A 20,120-nucleotide genomic window follows, 5' to 3' on the forward strand; every position below is an offset into this window, starting at 1 on the left:
GGGCGATAGTTGCCCAGATGGCCGGGCAGGGGGGGATGCATGGCAATAGTGCCGTACAAAGGCAAACCTTGCAGCCCCAGCCCACTGGCAGCTGGTCCAGAGGGGCAGATGCCTCTACTGGCTGGGCAGTCCCCATTCCGGTCTGGCAGGTGCACAGCAGGTCACAGCCAGGCAGCAGCCCCCCCTGCCCCCCCAGACAGCTGCAGTGGGTACAGGGTGCAGGGAACTCTCAGAGCTGCTGCAGCAGTCCAGCTGGCACAAGGGGTAGTGTCCCCAGGTACCAAGTGGCTGGGCCCCAGAAGCTCCTGAGAGTGAGAAGCCCTGAGCTACTGGCCAGGGCAGCTTTTTATACTACTGGGGACACTACTGGTGCTGACCCTGGGCTCTAGCTCCCCCTGGCTGCAGATCCAGGAGGAGCTAGGCAGGGTTATTTTGCCCCAAGTGGGGCTGCTGATATTCTAAGACTAATGCCTATCATACTGACCAATGCTATCTTACTGCTTTTGCATTTCTTCATCTGCCTGTTGGATCTTCTCCTATGTTTAGATTGTAAGGTCTTTGGGGTAGGGACTATCTTCTTGTTCTGTATCTGTACAATGCTTATCACAAAAAGGTGTTGGTTCATGATTAGGGACCCTGGGTTGTACCACAGTATAAAGAATAAACAACAATATCCCATGGTGCAATGTGATTAGATACATTGACTGTTTAGAAATGCATGGCAAAAAGTGAACACTGAAGAAGAGATAAGAACATTAGAACAAAAGCTGTTCTTTGTATTGTTTTCTAGCATTTTGGCCTGGGGTAGAATAGAGAAAGAGCTGGTTGTTTTGTGTGAGTGCATATTTCACATATTAAAAAAACTGCTAGCTTTGTAAAGAAATTTCATAAAAAGAAAAAATTCTTATTCATTATATATGTACAGAGAAACTGGAGCCATACAGCAGACAGAAGGAAACCTTTCAGAGGTGCAATTTTGAAAAGTATCTAGTGCTGGTATAATCACCCCTCATTTGAAGTTGGTGGACAGTTCAATTGGAGCAGTTAGCCCAATGCAGAATGGCTCTGAAAACCTTATTCTTAATGTTCTTCTTGATTCTCAAGATATTTCATACAGAACAAGGCCAAATCTTGCATCTTTTACTCAGGCAAAATTCCAGCTCAAATCCATTTGTGTCTCTTTTGAACAGGGATTACACAACTTAGGGGGTTCAAAGGATACTCAAAGTCAAAAAGCATGTTGGGAGCTATCTAGCATAGATGACTGTCTCTTGTTGCCAATGTCCTGAGCAATTCTGTGCTCCACCCCCAACATTTTGAGACTCCTTGTTTATAGTTGCCTGCCATGTTATGCTACCATTTTTGAGGACCCTCTGCTGAAGAGTTCAAATTCAAAGATTTGGTATCTTCCAAGACAGATGTCTCTCCATGACTGATAACCTTGAAAACCTTCTGAAACAGGTCATTCCAAATGTGGCCGTAGAAGGTATTTCAGTGCACTCATTCTCTTGGAATGAACTCTCTTTCTTCTTAATGGGTTTGCCTTCTGCTTATGTTCCTGGAGACTTTTACAGCATCATCTGCAGGCATACTGCCTGATAGCTTCATTGTGTTCACGGGTTTGGAAAAACTTATGGCCATCTGAGTAAAAGGAATGATTGTTCTTGAATTTAACCTCCCCAGATTTAGAATTTAGCCATGTTGTTTAGAATTTTGAAGTGATACTCTAAGACGTTGGCTTTGCTTCCATGATAGCTTTATTACATCATTGTAGACCACAAATATCTAATATTAAAGGTATGTTTCAAAGGGAAAAGACCTATATACATTCTCTTAAATAAAACATAAAGGAAGTACTGGATATCTGTGACCTAAAATTAGATGAAATGCTATTGAATTATTGAATTATTATCTGTGATCTAAAATTAAATTAAATGTTATAAGCATTGAATTATTGTACCAACAACACTATACTGCTGTTAGTGGTACAATCGCAGCACTTTCCAAGGAGGTGATGTAGATAAGAAAGTGACCTAGGCTCCTGTAGGCCTGTTCATTTGCCTGCAATAATAGACAAGGCTTTGAATTACATTTTAAAGGAAAGAATGATTAAAGATATGACGGTAATTGTAAAATGGGTTAAAATACAATACAGAAAAATTTGCCAAAGAGAGATTGTGCCAGACTAATTTAAAATCTATTGTCTTATCAAATATATTCTAGGCAAAGTAAATGTAGAAGATCTAATTGGTCTATACTTTAACAAAGCATTCTGAATCATAGCAAATTATGGCTGGAAGGGACCTTGGGAGGTCATATAGTCTAGCCTTTTGCTCAAGACAAGAACATTCTGTTTAAGCTATCTAAGCAAAGTGGTTGTGTTAAACTCCCAAAGATGGAGATTTCACAACATCTCTACATAATCTTTCCCAGTACTTAATTTCTCTCTCAGACAATTGTTCTTGATATCCAAGTTTAACTTCCTTTCTTGCAATCTCAGACCATTACTTTTTGTCCTGGATGTGTCTAAACATTCCTTAATGCATCATATTTAGTGTGCATTAAATTTAGTTCTTGGATAACTAGTACTAAATCTAATGCAGAGTAACTGGCGCTAATTCACAGTACCACTGGCACACCGGGTTTTACAGACACTAAATGTGCAGTAGCCTAGTAGTACTACACCGTAGCATATTTGCATGGGTTTTGCCTGGCATGTTATTGCACAGTGTTATTAGGCTACTACACAGTTAGCGTCTTGTGTAGATGCACCCACTGTCTACTGCAGACACAGAGGATATTCTATCACCATTCTAATATTACAAAAGCCTAAGTCTGTCTGCCTGCCTGTCTGTCGAAAACACTTTAATCCCACTCTGATTGGCTGACAAACAGCCAATAGAGTGTGAAAAAGCATTTGGACGGGTGACAGCCTGCCACCATGATGGTGGGGTCACAGGGGACAGAGTTGGCCTTGCCCTCCCCACCCTGCTCCCTGGAAGTGGTGGCAATGGAGTGTGGGGGGCGAGGCCACTGGAGCTGGCCTCCCCCTCCCCCTTGCTCCTTGGAGGTAACAGCAGTGGCAGCAGTGCAGGGGGGGAGTGGGATCAGGACATTGAAAGGGGGCATTGCCACCGGAGCTGGCCTTGGACTGCCCCTCCCCCTTTCCACTGTTGCCTTCTGCAGGGCCGGTTGTGGCAGCACGGAAGGAAGGAACAGGCCTGCGCATGCTTCTGCCCTCTCCCTGCTGCCGTGCCTGGGAACAGGAGAGCAGACCCAGACCCCAAGCAGAAGGGGGTGCGGGCCCAGGCCTAGGACAAGGAGGGGTCGGGCCCGCTCCTCCCCCACATCTGCTCTGAGCCTGCTCCTCTTATTCCCCTGTCACTGCTGGGGCAGCCCGGGCCCCCTGCTCCTCCCACCACAGCGAGCCAGTTTGTCTCCACCCGCAGCCCAGTCCTGTCCCGCATCAGACCTAGGCCCTCTCCTCCCCTCCCTGCACCGCTGTGGTGGGGAGATGGGGAGTGGGCTTGGACCCCAAGCAGCAGGAGGTAAAGGGGGAGTGGGCCTGGATGGGTGGGGGGCACAGAGCTTCATCCCCACCTGCTCCCTCCTGTCATTCTTGACGGGCAATTGGCTAGTCTTTTGTATAACAACCCTCTTTTGTAATTGAAGACTGTTATCAAGTACTCCCTCAGTTGTCTCTTCTCCAGACTAAATATCCTCAGTTCTTCCAACCTTTCCTCATGTCATGTTTACTGAAGTTCTAACCATTTTAATAAAACTGGGGATTCATCAGTTAGAAAAAAAACTGAGGAGAAGAAAGGCAAAGGTGTATTAGCCAATCACAGGATGACTGAGCCACCAATGTCATGTAGTTATGAAAAAGTTAAATGTGATAATAAGATGTAACAGGTCATATATTTGACCAAGATGGGGAAGCAAAAATAATGTGGGATGTCATTTGGAAAGCATGCAATTCTGGTCATCCGTTTTCAATGAAGAAAATTTAGTTTGGAGCAGATGCAAAGAAGGGCTGCTAGGATTAACCCTTTCAAGCTGCATGCAGCCCGCAGGTCACCAGTTGGACAGCCCTGGTTTAGCCTAAAAATGGAGCCTGAAAGGGTCTGTGATTGCTGTCTAGAAATATATTTTGGACAGGGGGTTAACAGCAGAGAGGGAACAGAACCATGAAGCAAGAAGACAACATCACAAGAACAAATGGGTATAATGTGGCCATGAATTAAATTTAGGCTAGAAATTAGAAGGTTTCTAATTACCAGAGCAGTGGAGTTATGGGACTGCATTCCAGTAGGAATAGTGGGGGCAGAAAACCTAACAGATTTTAAGGTGGCACTTAATACATTTTTGACAGGGATGGATTTCATGATCCCTTCCCTGATGCTCAGAGAATCAACCTTAGGTGTCAAGAGACTGAATTTATCAATGGGTCAATACTGAAATTTTCTAATGCATCGCATGACTGCACAGAAGGCTATTTCACATGTAGGTGTGTAATGCAAGTGCTGAATTTGTTCATTACAGTGAATAAAGCAAAAATGATTCATGCTTACCTGAGGCAGCCAAGGTCATTATGCAGGCGCAGGCGTTACACTGGACAGTGAAATCCCCCAACTCAAGAAGCTCCAGAATTGGCTCAAGTAAACCCATTTGAACAACTAGGTCTCCATTTACTATTCACAAATAAATACAACAGTGAATAGCTAATACATCCTAGCCATGCAAAAAGTATACTTTGGAGTTAATATCACAATGCAAAATATATCTTGCATTCAACAAGATGCATATGGCTAGAATGACTTAATTCAAGAATAAACTTCACAGAGTAATTTTTTAGTTTTTCTTGCTATTTAACTATATATAATCCTGTCGTTGTAGATTATAGATTCTAATTAAACCTGATACTTCTTATTACTCATCTTATTTTTATAGTATATCCCCAAAGAATAAGGGGTTACATTCTTTTCTGAAGCTCTCTTGTGGTGGAAAGTCTACTGTGGCATAACCACCTAGGAAGATAACATAGACTGTTCCACCCTCTGGATGAAAGTTTTGTCTGCTGTCACAGGAAATAGAAAGACCTTTACTTGCAGTATCATCTCAGAGGTCCATGGTCTTGGCAAGGTGAAGCCATTCTGTTAACCACAAAAATAAATCACCCTTTTGTCTAAGTAATGTGAAACCTAGATCCAGTTATTTCAAAGTGACAAACAAGCACTGTATAAAAGTCAGATTCTAAACACTTTATTTGTTGTTGAAACAACAGCTGGAGGGATCTCAATTAGGCAATGAGAAGGCAGGGCCCGGCCAGCTACTCCAACTATATATCTAGCCTGGATGAAGAGAGATATCTACTTTTGCCAAGAAGAAGAGAGAATTGTGAATTACTTACTGTTTCCTTCCAGCAAAAAATTGACGAGAGACAAGGAAGACATCTGTTGAACCTCTACATCACTGGACTGTAGTAAAGCATAATAAGGTTCCAAATGTTCTTCAGGCAGCTGGCTGGTCACTGCATAAATTAAAGGAAATGCATTCACTGCAGTGTCTCTTAGACCTGAGAAATGGCCTAAGATTAGGCCTGAGATGTGACCATAGTCAAGTATGGTGCTGTTCCACTTCATGCAGATTCCAGTGCCACTGACAGGGTCAGCTAATATCCTTGCTATTACTTTTAATAACTGGATACTTTACCTTTCAACACCTAGGAACCAAAGAAGCTCTTCTGCCCCCTGTCAGGTTTTAGTGTGTCCAGTCTTCAATGATAAGAAGCACCTAAACTGTAATGAAATCAAGCCAAGTCTCTAAGTGTAGATGTAATGCTGTTTAATCAAGAGGCTGCACAGGTTTAAACTAGAGGAAAAGCTGATTCATTTTCTAATGTACAAACCATTGAATGCTCACTGAGCACATCTACATGTGCTATTAATTCAAAGTAGGTTTGCTGCACAGTAAAAATACTGCTCAGTAAGCCTACAGGGGAGCATATCTACATGTGCTGCCTCTTGGGAGCAGCCCAATACTCTGCCTCCCTGCCGCAGCCAGCACCACCCCGCATGCTAGCTCAGCTAGCGGCAGCTGTCTCCTGGCCACCTGAATATTAGGAGGGGACCTGATGTGCACAGACCCAGGAGAGAGCTGCCTCTGCAGTAGGCAGAGCTCTCCTGGCCCCATACGCATTCAGACACACAGCTGCCAGCAATCCACCTGCCAAGCAGGGTGTTTGCTGGGAGCTGTTAGGGGTGTGGTGCAGCTGAGGGTAAGTCTCCTGCAGGGCAGGCAGGGCATGGGGCTCGCTGGCAGCTGCTCTGCTTGGCACAGAGCTGGCTGGTTCAGGGACAGACGTAGGGGCTGGCAATCCAGCCCTCACCTGCCCCCCAGAGCAGCCAACTCTGCATGGATTCCCAGTACCCACTAACTTCTTGGAGCAGCCAGCTCCATGGGGGATCAGGGACAGGGGGCAGTGAGCTTTCCAGTCCTGGCCCTGATGAGCTCCTAGCTCCTGGGGGGAGCCAGGAAGCTGAGCAACCCCAGGACCATGGAAGGAGAGCTCCTTGACCCCTGTGTTTCCCTGCTGGCTAGGCAGACTGGGAGCAAATTTTCTACTAGCCAGTGTCCACACACGTTTTATTGCATAGTATCTACTGCACAGTTCATTTACTACCTATATTTATAGGTAGTAGCTAACTGTACAGTAGATGAATTTACTGTGCAGTAAGTGTATGCAGATGTAGACAGTGAAGCTTTACTGCACAGTAGACTAATCTACTGCACGGTAAAGTGTTTCATGTAGACATGCCCACTGTGTAGAAAAAATATTTGCCTACTGTTTTTCCCTCTGCTGTTCCCTCATTGCTTATAATTTCTGAATAGCTTCCCTTGCCATGCTTTCATAAGCACTACTCAAAAGTCTGGGTTCCTTTCATATTCATGTACTGAGAAGCCTCAGTGTGCAGCTTTGTGCCAGCAGTCCTCTGCTGCCTCTTGTTTCCTGTCCATGGGCCATCCCATCTGCTTCTGTGGGGCAAATGTGGATTGTCTTGCTTCCGAATGTTCCCTACAGGGCTAGATTATGACATGCTGGGGTCCTAAACTATGTTAAGCTTAAGAGGCCCCATAGCATTACCAAAAAAGTGTATTATTTTAACAGAAAGGAGTCCCCTCATAATGTGAGGCCCTATGTTGCAGCTTACTTAGGTTGTACCTAATCAACCCCTGGTTCTGTCATCTGGAAAGTGCCCTCTCATAGGGCTCCACAGTTCTAGCAGGATGTTTTCTCCACTCTCTCCCAGTGTGTTTGGCTGTGTAACTTCTGGGGGTTCAGCATACGCACAGTTTCTAGTGACATCATGTAGTGATTTTTTACAGAAGTACCAGAGTTCTTTTAGTGGCACCATGATTTTCTCCTTATAACAAGAAACAGAATTGCACAGAGTACCGTGCACGTTTGAGGCTATGATAGCACTTTCATTTAAAATAATATGAAATTTGTTCAGGAGTTTAACGGTTTGGAAAAAGGTACTTTGGGGTCAGTTAAAATTATATGAAAATTTTCATGTGCACTGAATAGGGATAACTTACAGTGTTGGCTCAGGTGTAAGTAATAGAGCCCAGCAGACTGTTGCAAGCCAGGGTTTTCTGAAAATGCTAACGTTCTCAGAGCCTCCAGAGAGTTCTTTCCAAGCAGTGACATTTCAAAACCTGCACAGTGAAAGCACAAGATAAAATACACCTGAAGGGATTTAGTTTATTAGGAGTTTAAAAATCCCAGGAACAGACAGCAGTTGGAAATCTGAAACATAAATGTTAAGGTGTGCCATGCTGAAAGAAATTGATGTTCCATCTAATTTGGTATCTCATCTCCAACACTGTCCAATACCAGTGATTTCAGAAGATTTGATAAATTCCATCATCCAGAATAACCTGCCCTGGAAAAGTCTTTTCTGGAGTATAGGCAGTTGGTGATAGCAAACACTTATTATCATGTCAAATTTATATGGAAAATATAGTTCATTTCATTCCTAATTGTTTTTTGAATTTGGACTTGATGCTTGGTTAAATTTTATCTTGTAACAATTGGTTCCTTCAATTATTTATGCATTGTATGGAAGTGTTTATTTTTCTTTTAACAGAAAAACTTACTGAACATATGAAGTTTATTTTTTTTTAATTTCTCATTTTTTTAAGTGCTGTGTTCTACTATTATGGGAAGAGATTGAGTGAAATGCTGACAGCCTGTAGACTTGCCTCAGATTCAAATTCTCAGGGTAAATCTACCTGCCATTGAATAGGATAATTCCCCATATCAATAGAGTTCTTGTTCTATAATAATTACCATCAGTAATTTAAACCATTCCTGAAAAAAAACTAAAGTACAGTCTTATAATGCTGGAGTGGAGCAGAGGAGAGAAAAAGAAGCTATCAAATACGGCTGTGTGAAGGTATGGTAGCTGATCGATTCAGAGGAGATTCAGCCCAATATGGTGGCCAAATCTCTGAATCTGAATTGAATTGGGAGACCAATTAAAAGGTCTGAATTGAATTGGAAGCCTCTGAATCAATTTGGAAAAGATCCAGCACTGGTAATGGAGGCTATGCCCTGCTGCTGCTTGCCCTCTTTCACCCAGAGCGAGCCGCGCCTGCATTGTGCCCCCCCAGCTGCCCTGGCTGGGCAAGCAGCAGCAGGGCATAGCCCCCACTCCCAGTGCTGCTGTGCCCACATTCCGCACCTCCCTCCACCCCCCTCCCCAAGTTCTGCACCCCCCCACCTTGCCCTAGCCAGGCAGCTTGTCCCAGCCCCAATTCCCCCCCTCCCCCATGCCCTTTCCCTCTCCGCTGTGCCCATCATAACAGACTTACCAGCTGGAGGCAGCTGTGTCCAGTTTGGTGAGGACTACTGCCTGTTTAGTTCATGGCTGAATCTGAAGCAGCGCCGAATCTTTGGATCCTATTCAGTCAAATTGAATCGGGACAGTGATTCGAATCTCTGAATCGAATCACTGTCCCTCTGAATTTGCTGAATCTGAATCTGAAGTGAATACTTGCTGCTTCGCACAGGCCTACTATCCAAACAGTGCCGAATGATAAAAACTGCTGAACAGCAAGTACATTTACAGTCCACAATTAGCCCATGACATTACCGCAAGACATATTTTAGCTAAGACTTTAGCACAGTGAATGAAAGATTTGTTTATTTGAATTGCAAGAATTTACTATTTTAGACAAGATAAAAAGGACATAATGTATATAACCTTTCATGCTTCAGTACATGAGTCAACTATTAACTCAAGTCATTTGAGGTTGTATGCACTTTAAGAATAACAAACTTCTACCTTCTGGATTAACTGGGATTTAGATAAGCATTTATTTGTCTTAAGATCAGTTTCAGTTGTTGAAAATTTTCAGCAACTATGGAAGGATAGGTTGTGAGAGAATTAAAAAAATAATAAAAGGAACTTCTTGGGCTGGTATGCTTGATGATTGAGTGACTGAATCTCTCAGATGTCTGTGTATTTATGGTGTATAAGAGATGGGGGAAATGGAAACTAAACCAAATCTTCCTCTACCCATAATACAAATCTTGTCATATGGCACTGGCTACTGCAGTTTAATAACTTCATTACCAACCAGGAAGTCCTGCTTCAGATCCAAACCTACCCTCAAATGTCAATTTACAGTTCCCTCTGAGGACAATGAAATCTGTAAAAGTGTTAGTGAGTCCTCCTTTTCTGTCTACATAGAAATGAGGGTTGCTCGGCCCTCTCTTAAGGTCAAATTCATAGGAGATGCTCAAGTGGGAGAAAGACTTCAAGGTTCCCTCTGTGAAGTTGCTTCATATCCTTCATATATCCTTCATATCCTAGGGCAGCAGGATTTGGCCATGTGCCAAAATAGCCACAGTTCTCCCAACACCTGTATCTAAACCACTGACAGATCCTGAGATTGTCCTTTATTAATTCTGCAGACTGTCCTTTATTAGTTCTAAGTGGGTGAGGTAAGACAAATATTATCTTAATTAACATTAGAATTATCCAAAGCAAATCTATGATGTTCCAGGTAACCAGTTTCAGAAAGATAAAGCCGAAAGATCGTTCCATGGCAAATCATCCCACACAAGGTTATCAATATCTCAGCAAGAATAAACACCTCTGCTGGACCTTTTGTCACAACATACCTATATTTCAGAAAGGAGAACAAAAGAAGCATGTCTACACAAGATATTTACTGAGCAGTAAACGTCTCAGAATCTACATGTGAGCCCTATTAGGTTAGAGTAAACTAATTTACTCGGCAGCAGAATAGTACTTGTACTAGTACTATCTTTCTGTGGAGTAAAAAACTCCACAACAGTGCACATGTAAATACTGCCCCAGGTAGCTGGGGCACAAAGGTACTTTGGTGCAGGGGCTGCCTGTCAACTAACCCCATGATGAAGCACTCTCATGCCCCAGAGCCCCTCTGCAGCATGTTGAGCTAGGGGGAGTAGCCCAAGCTGGCAGGATGACCCCTTGGGCCCCTGCTACCTGGGACTGCTCCAACACAGCTCAATGTGCTGTGATCCCAGGTGTATGTTCAAATAACAATAAACACAGTAGTTTATTTCTCCAGAGTTTATTACTCCTGGGTGCACATTCAAATCATACACCTTGGCACAATAAACTCTGGAGTTTATTGCTTCACATTAATTGCACATGTAGATGCACCTGAGATGTACGATTTTATGCACTGCTGCCTACATGTTAATGAAAGTAGAACACATACTTTAGAAACACACTTTCTATAGCAACTCTGAGCTAATGACTCAAAACAAAGTACAGAATTAAAAAGTAGAGATAAAAAGGAAGAGATGAAAGATGTTTGTAGGTTAGATTTTAGTGAAAGTGAGAAGTGACAAGATTCAGGGATACAGGCAGGCATTTATTGATTATGGGAATTGCAAAGGAAAATGTTCTCACATTAGCAGCTGTGTAATCATATGGAAGGACAGAACTAGACTGTTTGTAAATGAGCAATGACATTTAGGCATAGAAGAGAAATGAACCTATGAGATGCAGAGGATTTATAAATCAACATGGTCGTAAATGTACAAGTAGTGAATCAGTAAAACTGCATGGGAAGAATGTGATCATGCTTTTGTTACACATGCGAAGTCACTACATCATACACAAGCTGGACTCTGGAGAGATTAGAAATCACCCAGACAAAGAGAACAGAGTTGTGAAACTAGTTGTAAGAAAACACTGCCAATTAAGTTTAATATCATTAATAGATTTACAAAAATCAAGGTTAAAAGAAAGAAGGATGACTAACAGAGAGACAGAAAAATCAGAGATCTGAGAACTTCATCCTGTAGGATTCCATAGAGGAGGGGAATTGGCCCAAAGGAAGTTGGCAGCAGTCATGAAGGATGACTAAGTAGAAGGGAAATCAAGAGAACACAGAACTGGAGAGACCTACCTTGGGTTTTTTTAAGTGAGACAGGTAAATGGAACGGATTGCAGCAGTGAGACCAAACAAAAATGGGAAGAAAGACTTTCATTAACAGGTCATAACTATAGAAGAGTTATTTCCATACTATGAGGAGAGTGAAAACATAAGCATGCCACCAACTGCAACGAACTTTAATCAGCATCAACCTCCTTTTCCTTCCACATCCAACTTCCTATACAAAAATTTTAGATGCAAATTTTGCCATCACTGCACAAGCCAGCTTCAAGATGGAGTTCTCTAAGGGAAAAGTTTGCTGATCTCTTACCTCTTTGATTGTATTACTAGGTGCTGGGACATACTAATCCAAAATAACCAGTGAAACCAATCACAAATATAACAGAAAAGAATCTTGTTTATAAAAGAAAGTGCCTTCAAAAACATGCAAGGTGATCATGTAATGCAGTTGCCTTAACAGTCATGTTTTTACAGTATGAACAGGCAGCATCAACTTGTTATGACCTACCTCCAAGACAACAAAACCAAAGGAATCCAGGAAACAGAAGAGACAAAGATACATTTGAAAGTCTACAAGGTGTAAAATCAAATTACTTGCTTTTCAAAGCCTAAAGAGACAGCAGAAAGTATCCCACAGCTTTATGCAAGAGAGATAACTCATTTGAAAAATTAAATGCCAGAGGAATGGTTTTAGATAAATGACGAATTAATCAAATGGGATTCTTTTAAATGACCTATTCAGAGAAGGAAATAAGTACTTCGTTAGCAAAACAACTCTAATTTTATAAGGGAATCCCATATCTGCACTTCCAGCCACATTTTCACCACCGTGGCTCATTTCTCAAAATCTACCTTCCTGCTTCTGTGCCCAGGATCTCACTAATGTCTTACCCTTCACCCCACTCCCCTCCTTAGCATACCACAAGAAGGATTGTGTGAGAACTCCTGTAGAAGCAGTGGGAGAGCTTCTGGGGGCAATACGCTATGGGTACACCCACTGAGGGCAGAGGAAGAGCCCAAGACTTCGCTGTCTTCCAGGGCAGTGCTCATCTATCTAAGCCAGAGTGCCTAGAGTTGGAAGAAAAACAGTGTTGGGTTCCCTGGGTGACTTCGGGACAGTCACCTGGCCTGGGGAAAAGGGGATAATAAGCATGCTGTTGCAGTGCAGGAAGTTTTGGTGTGTGCTAGATGGCTACAAGAGAGAGACAGAAAGCAGCTTGGGGCCAGCAGGACAATCCAGACTAATGTAACAGTCCCAAAGACTGGAATGAGTCTCCACAAAAGTACCAGGGATTCAGGTTTCTGAGCTCAAGTGACAATACAGCTTCAGAGAACATGAAGAAGATTGATTGGGACAGGATCGATTGGGACACAGGTTACCAGTCTGCTGGAACAGGTAAGAGAATCTTACTCTTTATAGGTAGGGTTACTTTGGTTGGAAAATGTTAACACACAGCTTCTGTTGGGCATCTCTTTGGATTGGCTTCTGATATTTCCAAGGAGATACTGCCTCTGGATAAAGATATTATTTTGTTGCCATATGCAGTATTTGTCCAGTGATATTGCCTTGTTTCTCCAAGAAGAGGGAATGGTTCTTAGTAAGAAGCACATAACGTGGCCTTTCCTTTACCAAGAGTGGGATACTACCCTAGCCTGACAGTCAATACAGATCATCAAAGCAAAAGTTCCATTTCTCACTGAAGACAATGGGCTAGAGTTTCTGAAGACTTTGTTATTGTAGATCTTTTCAGATTACCCCACATTAACATTAGTGAACACTCCACATACTCAACTTAGCCTGAAGGCACTATGAAAAAATATTCTTTTCTGTTGATGAAATCTGAAATTGGTGTGAGGGCAAAGTATAGACTTGTTGGTCCCATAACTAGCCCCTTTACAATCTTGGAATTCTATCTATACAAACCCATCAATAATTTCCTGTACATTGCTCAGCATTATGACAGCAGCAACCCTTACCATTGCAATAGCCTTGCTGGTTGATCTACTAAGTGGTCAGCTGAGCTAGGGACAGATCATCAAAAAGCCTAAGCCTGAACTGATTCAATCTTTGCAGGTTAGTCTAACCTGCATAGATTGATCTGATTTGCAAGTGGACAGACATTCACTTTTGAATCCATAAATGCAGCCACATGCCTGCATTGGCTAGAAGCTGGCAGGGTGTGTGGTAGAGCGAGCCTTCCCTTCCCTCCACAGTGCAGAGCTGATGTGGAGGGGTGGCCAGGCTGGGCAGGCTACTATGATTAGGGAGGGGTTTAAATCCCCACTCTGGCCTGCATAGTCCCCAGCCAGGGTGTGCCTGGAGGGGGAGGTGGAAGCAGCCCTTGCCAGGCTTTTTCCACCACACAGCTCAAGGGGCAAGGAGTCCCTGGTCCCTGGCTAGCACTCTGAAGGAGGGAGAAACTGCTTGTGTGGAGTCCATGCATCTGTTGATGATACTGGATCCCTCTCCCCATAGGCAACACATAAAGGGACATGGTGGGGGGGCATATGCCCCTGAGAGAGTGCTGGTGCACTCCGGTTGGTAGGGGGGCATGGAGAGCATTAGTACCCCCCTAAAATTGGCTCCACTGGCAGCATGTCAGCCCCCCCCCGATTGCTGGTTGGCTGCTGGGGGACCCCCCCAGTTGTGCCCCACTGGTGCCCCACCAGACTCAGCAGCCACCAGTCACCATGCCTCTCCCTGTTTCTTCATGCTATCTGCAGCTGTAGACAGGAATTAAATGGCACAAAAGCCTCTCAGAACTGCCTCTGAGATGCCTACACTTTGACAACTTTGAAACAAGCCAGCAGGGAACTTATCAGAACACAAGGCTTATCAGCCCATGAAGCCCTACAAAAGAAAACAAAAGCATCTCTCTCATTAGTTTCAAGCTCTTCTTACCTGCAGGGTGAATTTGCATTTGCAAACCACTGGCTTCTTGCTCAGGAAGCAGCAGCCTCTGGGTGCAGCCCTGTGTGACGGGCTAGCTGGCTGTGACTTAGCCCAGGGGTTGTGAAAGGGCAAAAGATGATTACAGGACTTGGGATTTCCTTTCCATACCAATCAGGCCCCAGAGACTCACCCTCCGTGTCCCCTGATTGGCCCCTTGGGTCACCTGGAGGGGAATAAAAGGGGCAGCACAGCTGACTCAAGGGAGACCAGTGAGGGACCACAAGGAAGGAGCTTCAAAGAGCTGGGCCACCAGAGTGGGAGCAGTTGCCCCAGAAGCACCTGAAGGAGTGGGACCTTCAGGCAGCAGTTGGACCCTCAGCAGCGCAGCATGTGGCCAGCAGGAGAGGCTCCCTGCTGGGCTCCAGGACCCCCTACAAGAGGCTGCTGTCAGCAGGAGATGCTCCCCGGCTCCAGCAAGGGAGCAGCGACCTGAGAGTTTTCCAGCTTCTCCAATCAGAAGCCAGGCAGCTTGAAGTGAGGCCAGGGCTCCAGGAAGGTCAAGACCCCTAGCAGCTTGGCATAGCACCAGCACTGGTGGCTGTGTGGTAGAGTTTCTGTTTACCACATGGGAGATTCAAGTCTCAGCTCCGGTGACTTGGGGTGAGTGAAGTAACAGGGAAAAGTTCTTGTTGCAGTGAAAAGGGGTCATTGTGTTTTCCCCCTTTCTCCCCCTCCAGGTACCTAGGCCCTATATTCCTTGTCATTTGAGATTTTGTATTTTGTGCCTTTTTATATTTCACTAACCAGCATCATTTGTTCTGTTGTTTGTGTTTCATATTTTGTTAACCCTGTCTTTTGTCAACTGGCTGAATATGTCTGTGATTGTAAGTGTCTAACCTTTGTTGAATCCTGCCCCCTCGGAGCATTGTAGTGACCTCCTCATTTATGTCTGTTATGCTCCCAGTACTGTTCTCTCATTAAAAGGTATGTAGCTAAGTTCCCATTGGTGGTCTGGCTCTGCTGTATAGGGGGAGGAGAGTCCCTACACCTCCCACAGTGTTTGTGCACCTGTTTTGATCCCTTCAATTGGACAGAGAATACATCTTGGAGTACCGCCCAGGTTCCACCTGATTAGTTCCAGAAAGTCCTAAGTGAACACTGTTCTGTCTGACACTGTTCCACTGAAGTTGGAGACACGCACACAGGACTGGGGTCCCTGCTGCTGACATATCTGCTGTGGAAGAAGGAAGAGAGGGATCTCTGCTTGAGCAGCGAACAGCGAGGGAAGGGAGGGGATAAGGAGGAGCATGGCAGATGCAGCTGTGCCCTGCCAGGCAGACTCCCACCCCCTTCTCAGCCAGCCAGAGCAGAAATAGTGCTGTGGCTAGAGAGGAGAGGGGAGGGCCCAGCCCTGCTCTTTGGAGCAGACAGCCCATCCCAGGGATGAAAAGCATGCTGGGGGGCCCTGACTTAACTTAAACCAGGAAGAGGTCTGGGACAGAAGTTCCATAAACCAGTTTGACCCAAATCAGTTAAGTCTGATACTACATTTAACCCAGTTTATCTTAAACCAGTTTGGGACATTTTGAAACTGATTTATGTCCACTGAGCTTATGTTTGGTTACAAGTTTAAACCAGTTTGATTCCTTAAACCAGTTTATGTATACCTTCTGTCCCTAGTCCTACTGACTAGCAGCAGTCAGTGGTGGCAAGCTTCCAGACAGTGTTATGCTTATCCAAGCTATGTGGGATTTTCATACAGATGTTTCATCACTGTAGCTCTGGGCAAATCCTACATACATTTCTAGGATAATAGCTTTTGACTGTTTTGTTCTGCTGCTACATCTTGTCATCCCAGGTCTGCAGCATTAAGATATCCCACTAGACAGTGCTTGTTGGGTGAGTGCAAAAGCAGTTTACTCTACTTAGCAAAACTGATTTAAGAAAAGATCTAGGCAAATGACTGGCTTGAGTCCAACATCCTCCTCCTGCTCAGATGCCCTTATCCCCCTGATTCTGAAGTCATTGCCTAGCTTTAGATATGCTTGCAGGATCCTGCATATATTAATCACTCTGTGGGTCATAGCACTCCCCAAGGTTTTCTCCATGCTGCTTGACAGAACTTTAAAACTGGTTCTGGCTCACAAAAAAGACATAATGGGATGAAATGAGAAATCGTGGAACTATTTAGTTTGACCCAGTGCCCCAGGGTCCCACTGCCTTCTGGCAAGAATGCCACAATGTACAGTGTGAGAAATCCCAGAAAGCTTACAAGGCAGCAGAGGAGCTGCTGCAGGATATGTGAGCAAAATGCTGAGAGCTTATTTTGAAATAACAGAGTGCTATGTGGCCTCCATGGTGAAAATAGCTTAATTACCAGAAAACAATGCAATGTAGGCATGATGCTCATGCAAGAGCTGTTACAGATCACTTCACAGATACACAAAACCTTCAGCAACTTTCAAGTGCAGACATGCCCTACATCATTGGTGCCTGTCACCAATTGCACAACCTTACAGACAAAACTGGAGGCCAAGCTAGGTCCTTTCAAAAATCAACCTGGTCTGTGCTTGAATAAAGCAAAAGCTGAAATTCTGAACTGTAGCAAAATGAAGAATGCTGTGCTTATAAATGCATGAGGTGAACCTTAGAAAATATAGTGAGTTCTTCCTGCAGGCTTCTAAACACCTGAGGGCTGAAATACTGACATGGGTAGAGATCTGTGAGACTGACTACACTGACACAATTACTTGGGTATTTGCTGTAATAAGTCCTGAAATATTAAACGAAATAACCCCTTTTAGGAATAGTTCCAGATTCTAATGCTGTGCCTGACTCAATACAGACTTTCCTACAGTGGAAGTCGCATAACTAAATGCTCTAGTTCAGGGGTGTCAACAGATCACCCATGAAGCTGCTGTATCTGGCCCACTGGGTTATCAGTGGCCTCTGGAAATTGTGGGGCATGGCTAGCAGAGTGGCCTGCAGAAGAATCCAGGACTGTTGGGCCTCAGGGGACATGGTGATTGGCAGCAGGAGAGTGAAATCTCAGTCACCTTCCAGCTGCTTCACTTACCACTGCTGACGCATCTCTATGTCCTTAGTCAACAGACCTGATGCTGCCATATGCTGCCTGCCCCATGCCAAAGCCAGAGCTGGAGCTGTCAGAGCCGTGTATGCCATGTGCTACCACTGTGGCCCAAGGCCCAGGGCAACAGCAGCAGCTCTAGCTCTGGCAAGGGGCATGCAACATACACTAGGAGCTGGAGCTGCCACCACTACTGTCTGCACTGGGGAGGAGCCAGAGCTGCCACCAGCATTGCCACCAAGGCCACCCCATGCTGGAGCCCCAGCAGACCAGATCTGTCCCAAGGCAGGAGGCTAGTTTGACACCCGTGATCCAGTTGGTTATGAAAGTCTCAAACATTGCAAAGCAAATTCCATGAGAAACAAGCCTTTGTCTTTCAAACAAATCCCCACTAAGTGGAAAGTCTCCATGTTTGGTCTCCTGCCAGAGGTGATTTGGGAGGAGAATCTAGACTATAGTCCCAACAATAGTAGCAAACTAACTTTGCTTTGGAGAAAATATACAAATTACTTAACTTTCCCAGTTTTCACTCTTGGCTCTACTCCCAACTCTTTATATTCATTTGCTTGTTTGCTTGCCTCCTCAGGCCTGATAACAAATGTCTGCGTTCAAAAGCTTATCTAACTTTATTCCAACCCTGCATTTTGTCTAATAAAAGACATCACCCCCAAAAAAATCCTTGCCTCTCACACACATCCTGGACCATCATGGCTACAGCATCACTCTAACATTACCAGTTTTTCAAGTATTTTTCTTCTTGTAAGGTAAGTTGGTCTCTTGAATAATTAATCTGTCATTGGGGTTTTTTTTTTCATAAAAGACAGGACTTTGCTTCTCTCTCAAAGCTGAGTGAAGACATTAATGAGCTTAATTCTGATTTTACTTATGCACATTTCTTTGTTATAATTCCCCTGATTTAAATGGGTACTACTCTGTAAATTCTTAGTGCAATTACTACTAGCAAGCACCATGCATTTTGAAATAGTTCAGTCAGAAGCTTATACCATTTCCTCCATCAAAGTCTTAGGAAGTTTATGGAATTATATCCCCCAAAGCAAAATTATCCACCGTCTTGGACGCTATGTAGGCATTTATACTTGTAGAAAGTATTTACCCTTCTAGATCTAGTAGCATTTGGTATTCTATCAAATACAAGGCAGTGGACAATGAGACCCTTAAAAGTATTTAGGTACAACAACACCTATGACTGGCAGCCCAGTAAAATCTTAAATCTTGAACTAATACCTACCACCAGATTTAGGTGCCATGAGAAAGGATCTTCAGAAACCATATGAATGGGGAGCTGTTTATGGTACCCAGAAATGCAATGCAAATTAAAAGGTCATAGCTCACTGATCTTATCATCTGGTAAATTAATAGATCTGATAAAGTATATGGCAGGAAACAGATTAGTTGATGAGTTTCCTGGAAAACTGATCTGAATCTAATTGAACACAGTCGCTCTATTAAATTAATTTTTCTCTGAATTCTAAAGCAAAATATTTTCTCAAATCCTGTCATATACCTGTACCTAATTTGTACTTGGATCAGTAAAGAGGTGGGTCATTCTGTAATTCCAGTAAATGGAAAAGGAAAACAAAACAAAGACTCTGAGTCTTCTTTAAATTGAATAACCCAGTAAATTTTTAGTCTTCGTTTCTAGAAATCCTTGTAAAAAATGTTTTGTGTACAAATTAAGTTATGCATTTGCAGCTGTGGCATAATAGAAAGCTACTAATCATTTTTATCCAGCTCTTATTCCAGTTTGACCCCTGGATTTCCCAAACGGAGGACAAATTCTGTAGGTCTATTACTGCACCACAACACTGAACTGAACAACCCCAAGCCAGAACAGCAGTTCCATCCATTGTCTGTTGTCAACATGCAGAAAGAATTTCTCCTTTCCAAATGGGCAAAAAATGACTTTCCTCACCTGTTTCAATGTGTTGCAGAAATTCTTGTGCAGTTTCCTTTTCATGTGGCTGAAGGACAGGTTTGTATAGCTGCCTGGCTTCAGAGCCATTTCGTTTTAGGCAAGAACATTCACTTATCATAACCAAGCACTCCTTAATTCTCTGCACCAGACTTGAGGACATTCTCTTTACAAAGGACACAAAGTCCTGCAGCAGCTTCATGCACTTTCCGCACAGTTGACCCATCCTTAGTTTACTTGTTCTGGTATCAATGAAAGCCTAAGAGAAATAAAAAGATGGACTGACCCTTTCCTTCCACCTTAGTTCCTTTCAGCGCTAACTTGTTATTTTGTGATAGATCTTGATTTAAACAACTCTGTCAAGATCTACTGAAAAAAAAAAAAAAAGAAAAGAAAAGAAAAGAAACGAAAAAGAAAAAGCTAAATTATTTCCTGCATGCAAACAAACTGCATGGCACAACAAAACTTAACTGTGCACAATACACTGAAAGGCTCCTTTGTGATGACTGCAAAACATTATTTTAAAGGTTGGACTGCAGTCACATAAAATCACTCTTCCTTTGCTTCAATTGCAAACAAAATATATAATGTTATACAAAACTGTCCCATAAGGTAAAAGTGAAATGTAACTGTTGGACTAACTGCTGAGCCCTTTGCAAGCCCAGTGAAAGCATGTGGGATAATGAACAAAGGCAGCTGTGGTTAAAGTAAGGCAGCATCACATATGCAGGTAAGGCCCCACC

General features: G+C 43.5%; 1 protein-coding gene across 2 annotated transcripts in view; it reads right to left on the reverse strand.

Annotated features, from left to right (window-relative positions):
* The window catches only part of LOC109320196 (vacuolar protein 8-like), a 63,690-nt gene extending 43,926 nt beyond the window's left edge, over positions 1-19,764 (reverse strand). For both annotated transcript variants that reach the window (XM_019550202.1, XM_019550201.1), the window contains exons 1-4: positions 19,378-19,764; positions 7,600-7,719; positions 5,411-5,530; positions 4,572-4,691 (exon numbers count right to left, since the gene is read on the reverse strand). In XM_019550202.1, the coding sequence (XP_019405747.1) occupies positions 4,572-4,691; positions 5,411-5,530; positions 7,600-7,719; positions 19,378-19,603 (586 nt within the window). In that variant the 5' untranslated portion in view covers positions 19,604-19,764. The remainder of the gene's footprint in view (positions 1-4,571; positions 4,692-5,410; positions 5,531-7,599; positions 7,720-19,377) is intronic.
* Between the last annotated feature and the right edge of the window lie 356 nt (positions 19,765-20,120).

Source organism: Crocodylus porosus, unplaced genomic scaffold, assembly GCF_001723895.1.
Source record: "Crocodylus porosus isolate Cpor-Errol unplaced genomic scaffold, CroPor_comp1, whole genome shotgun sequence".
In the NCBI taxonomy this organism is placed as follows: Eukaryota; Metazoa; Chordata; order Crocodylia; family Crocodylidae; genus Crocodylus; species Crocodylus porosus.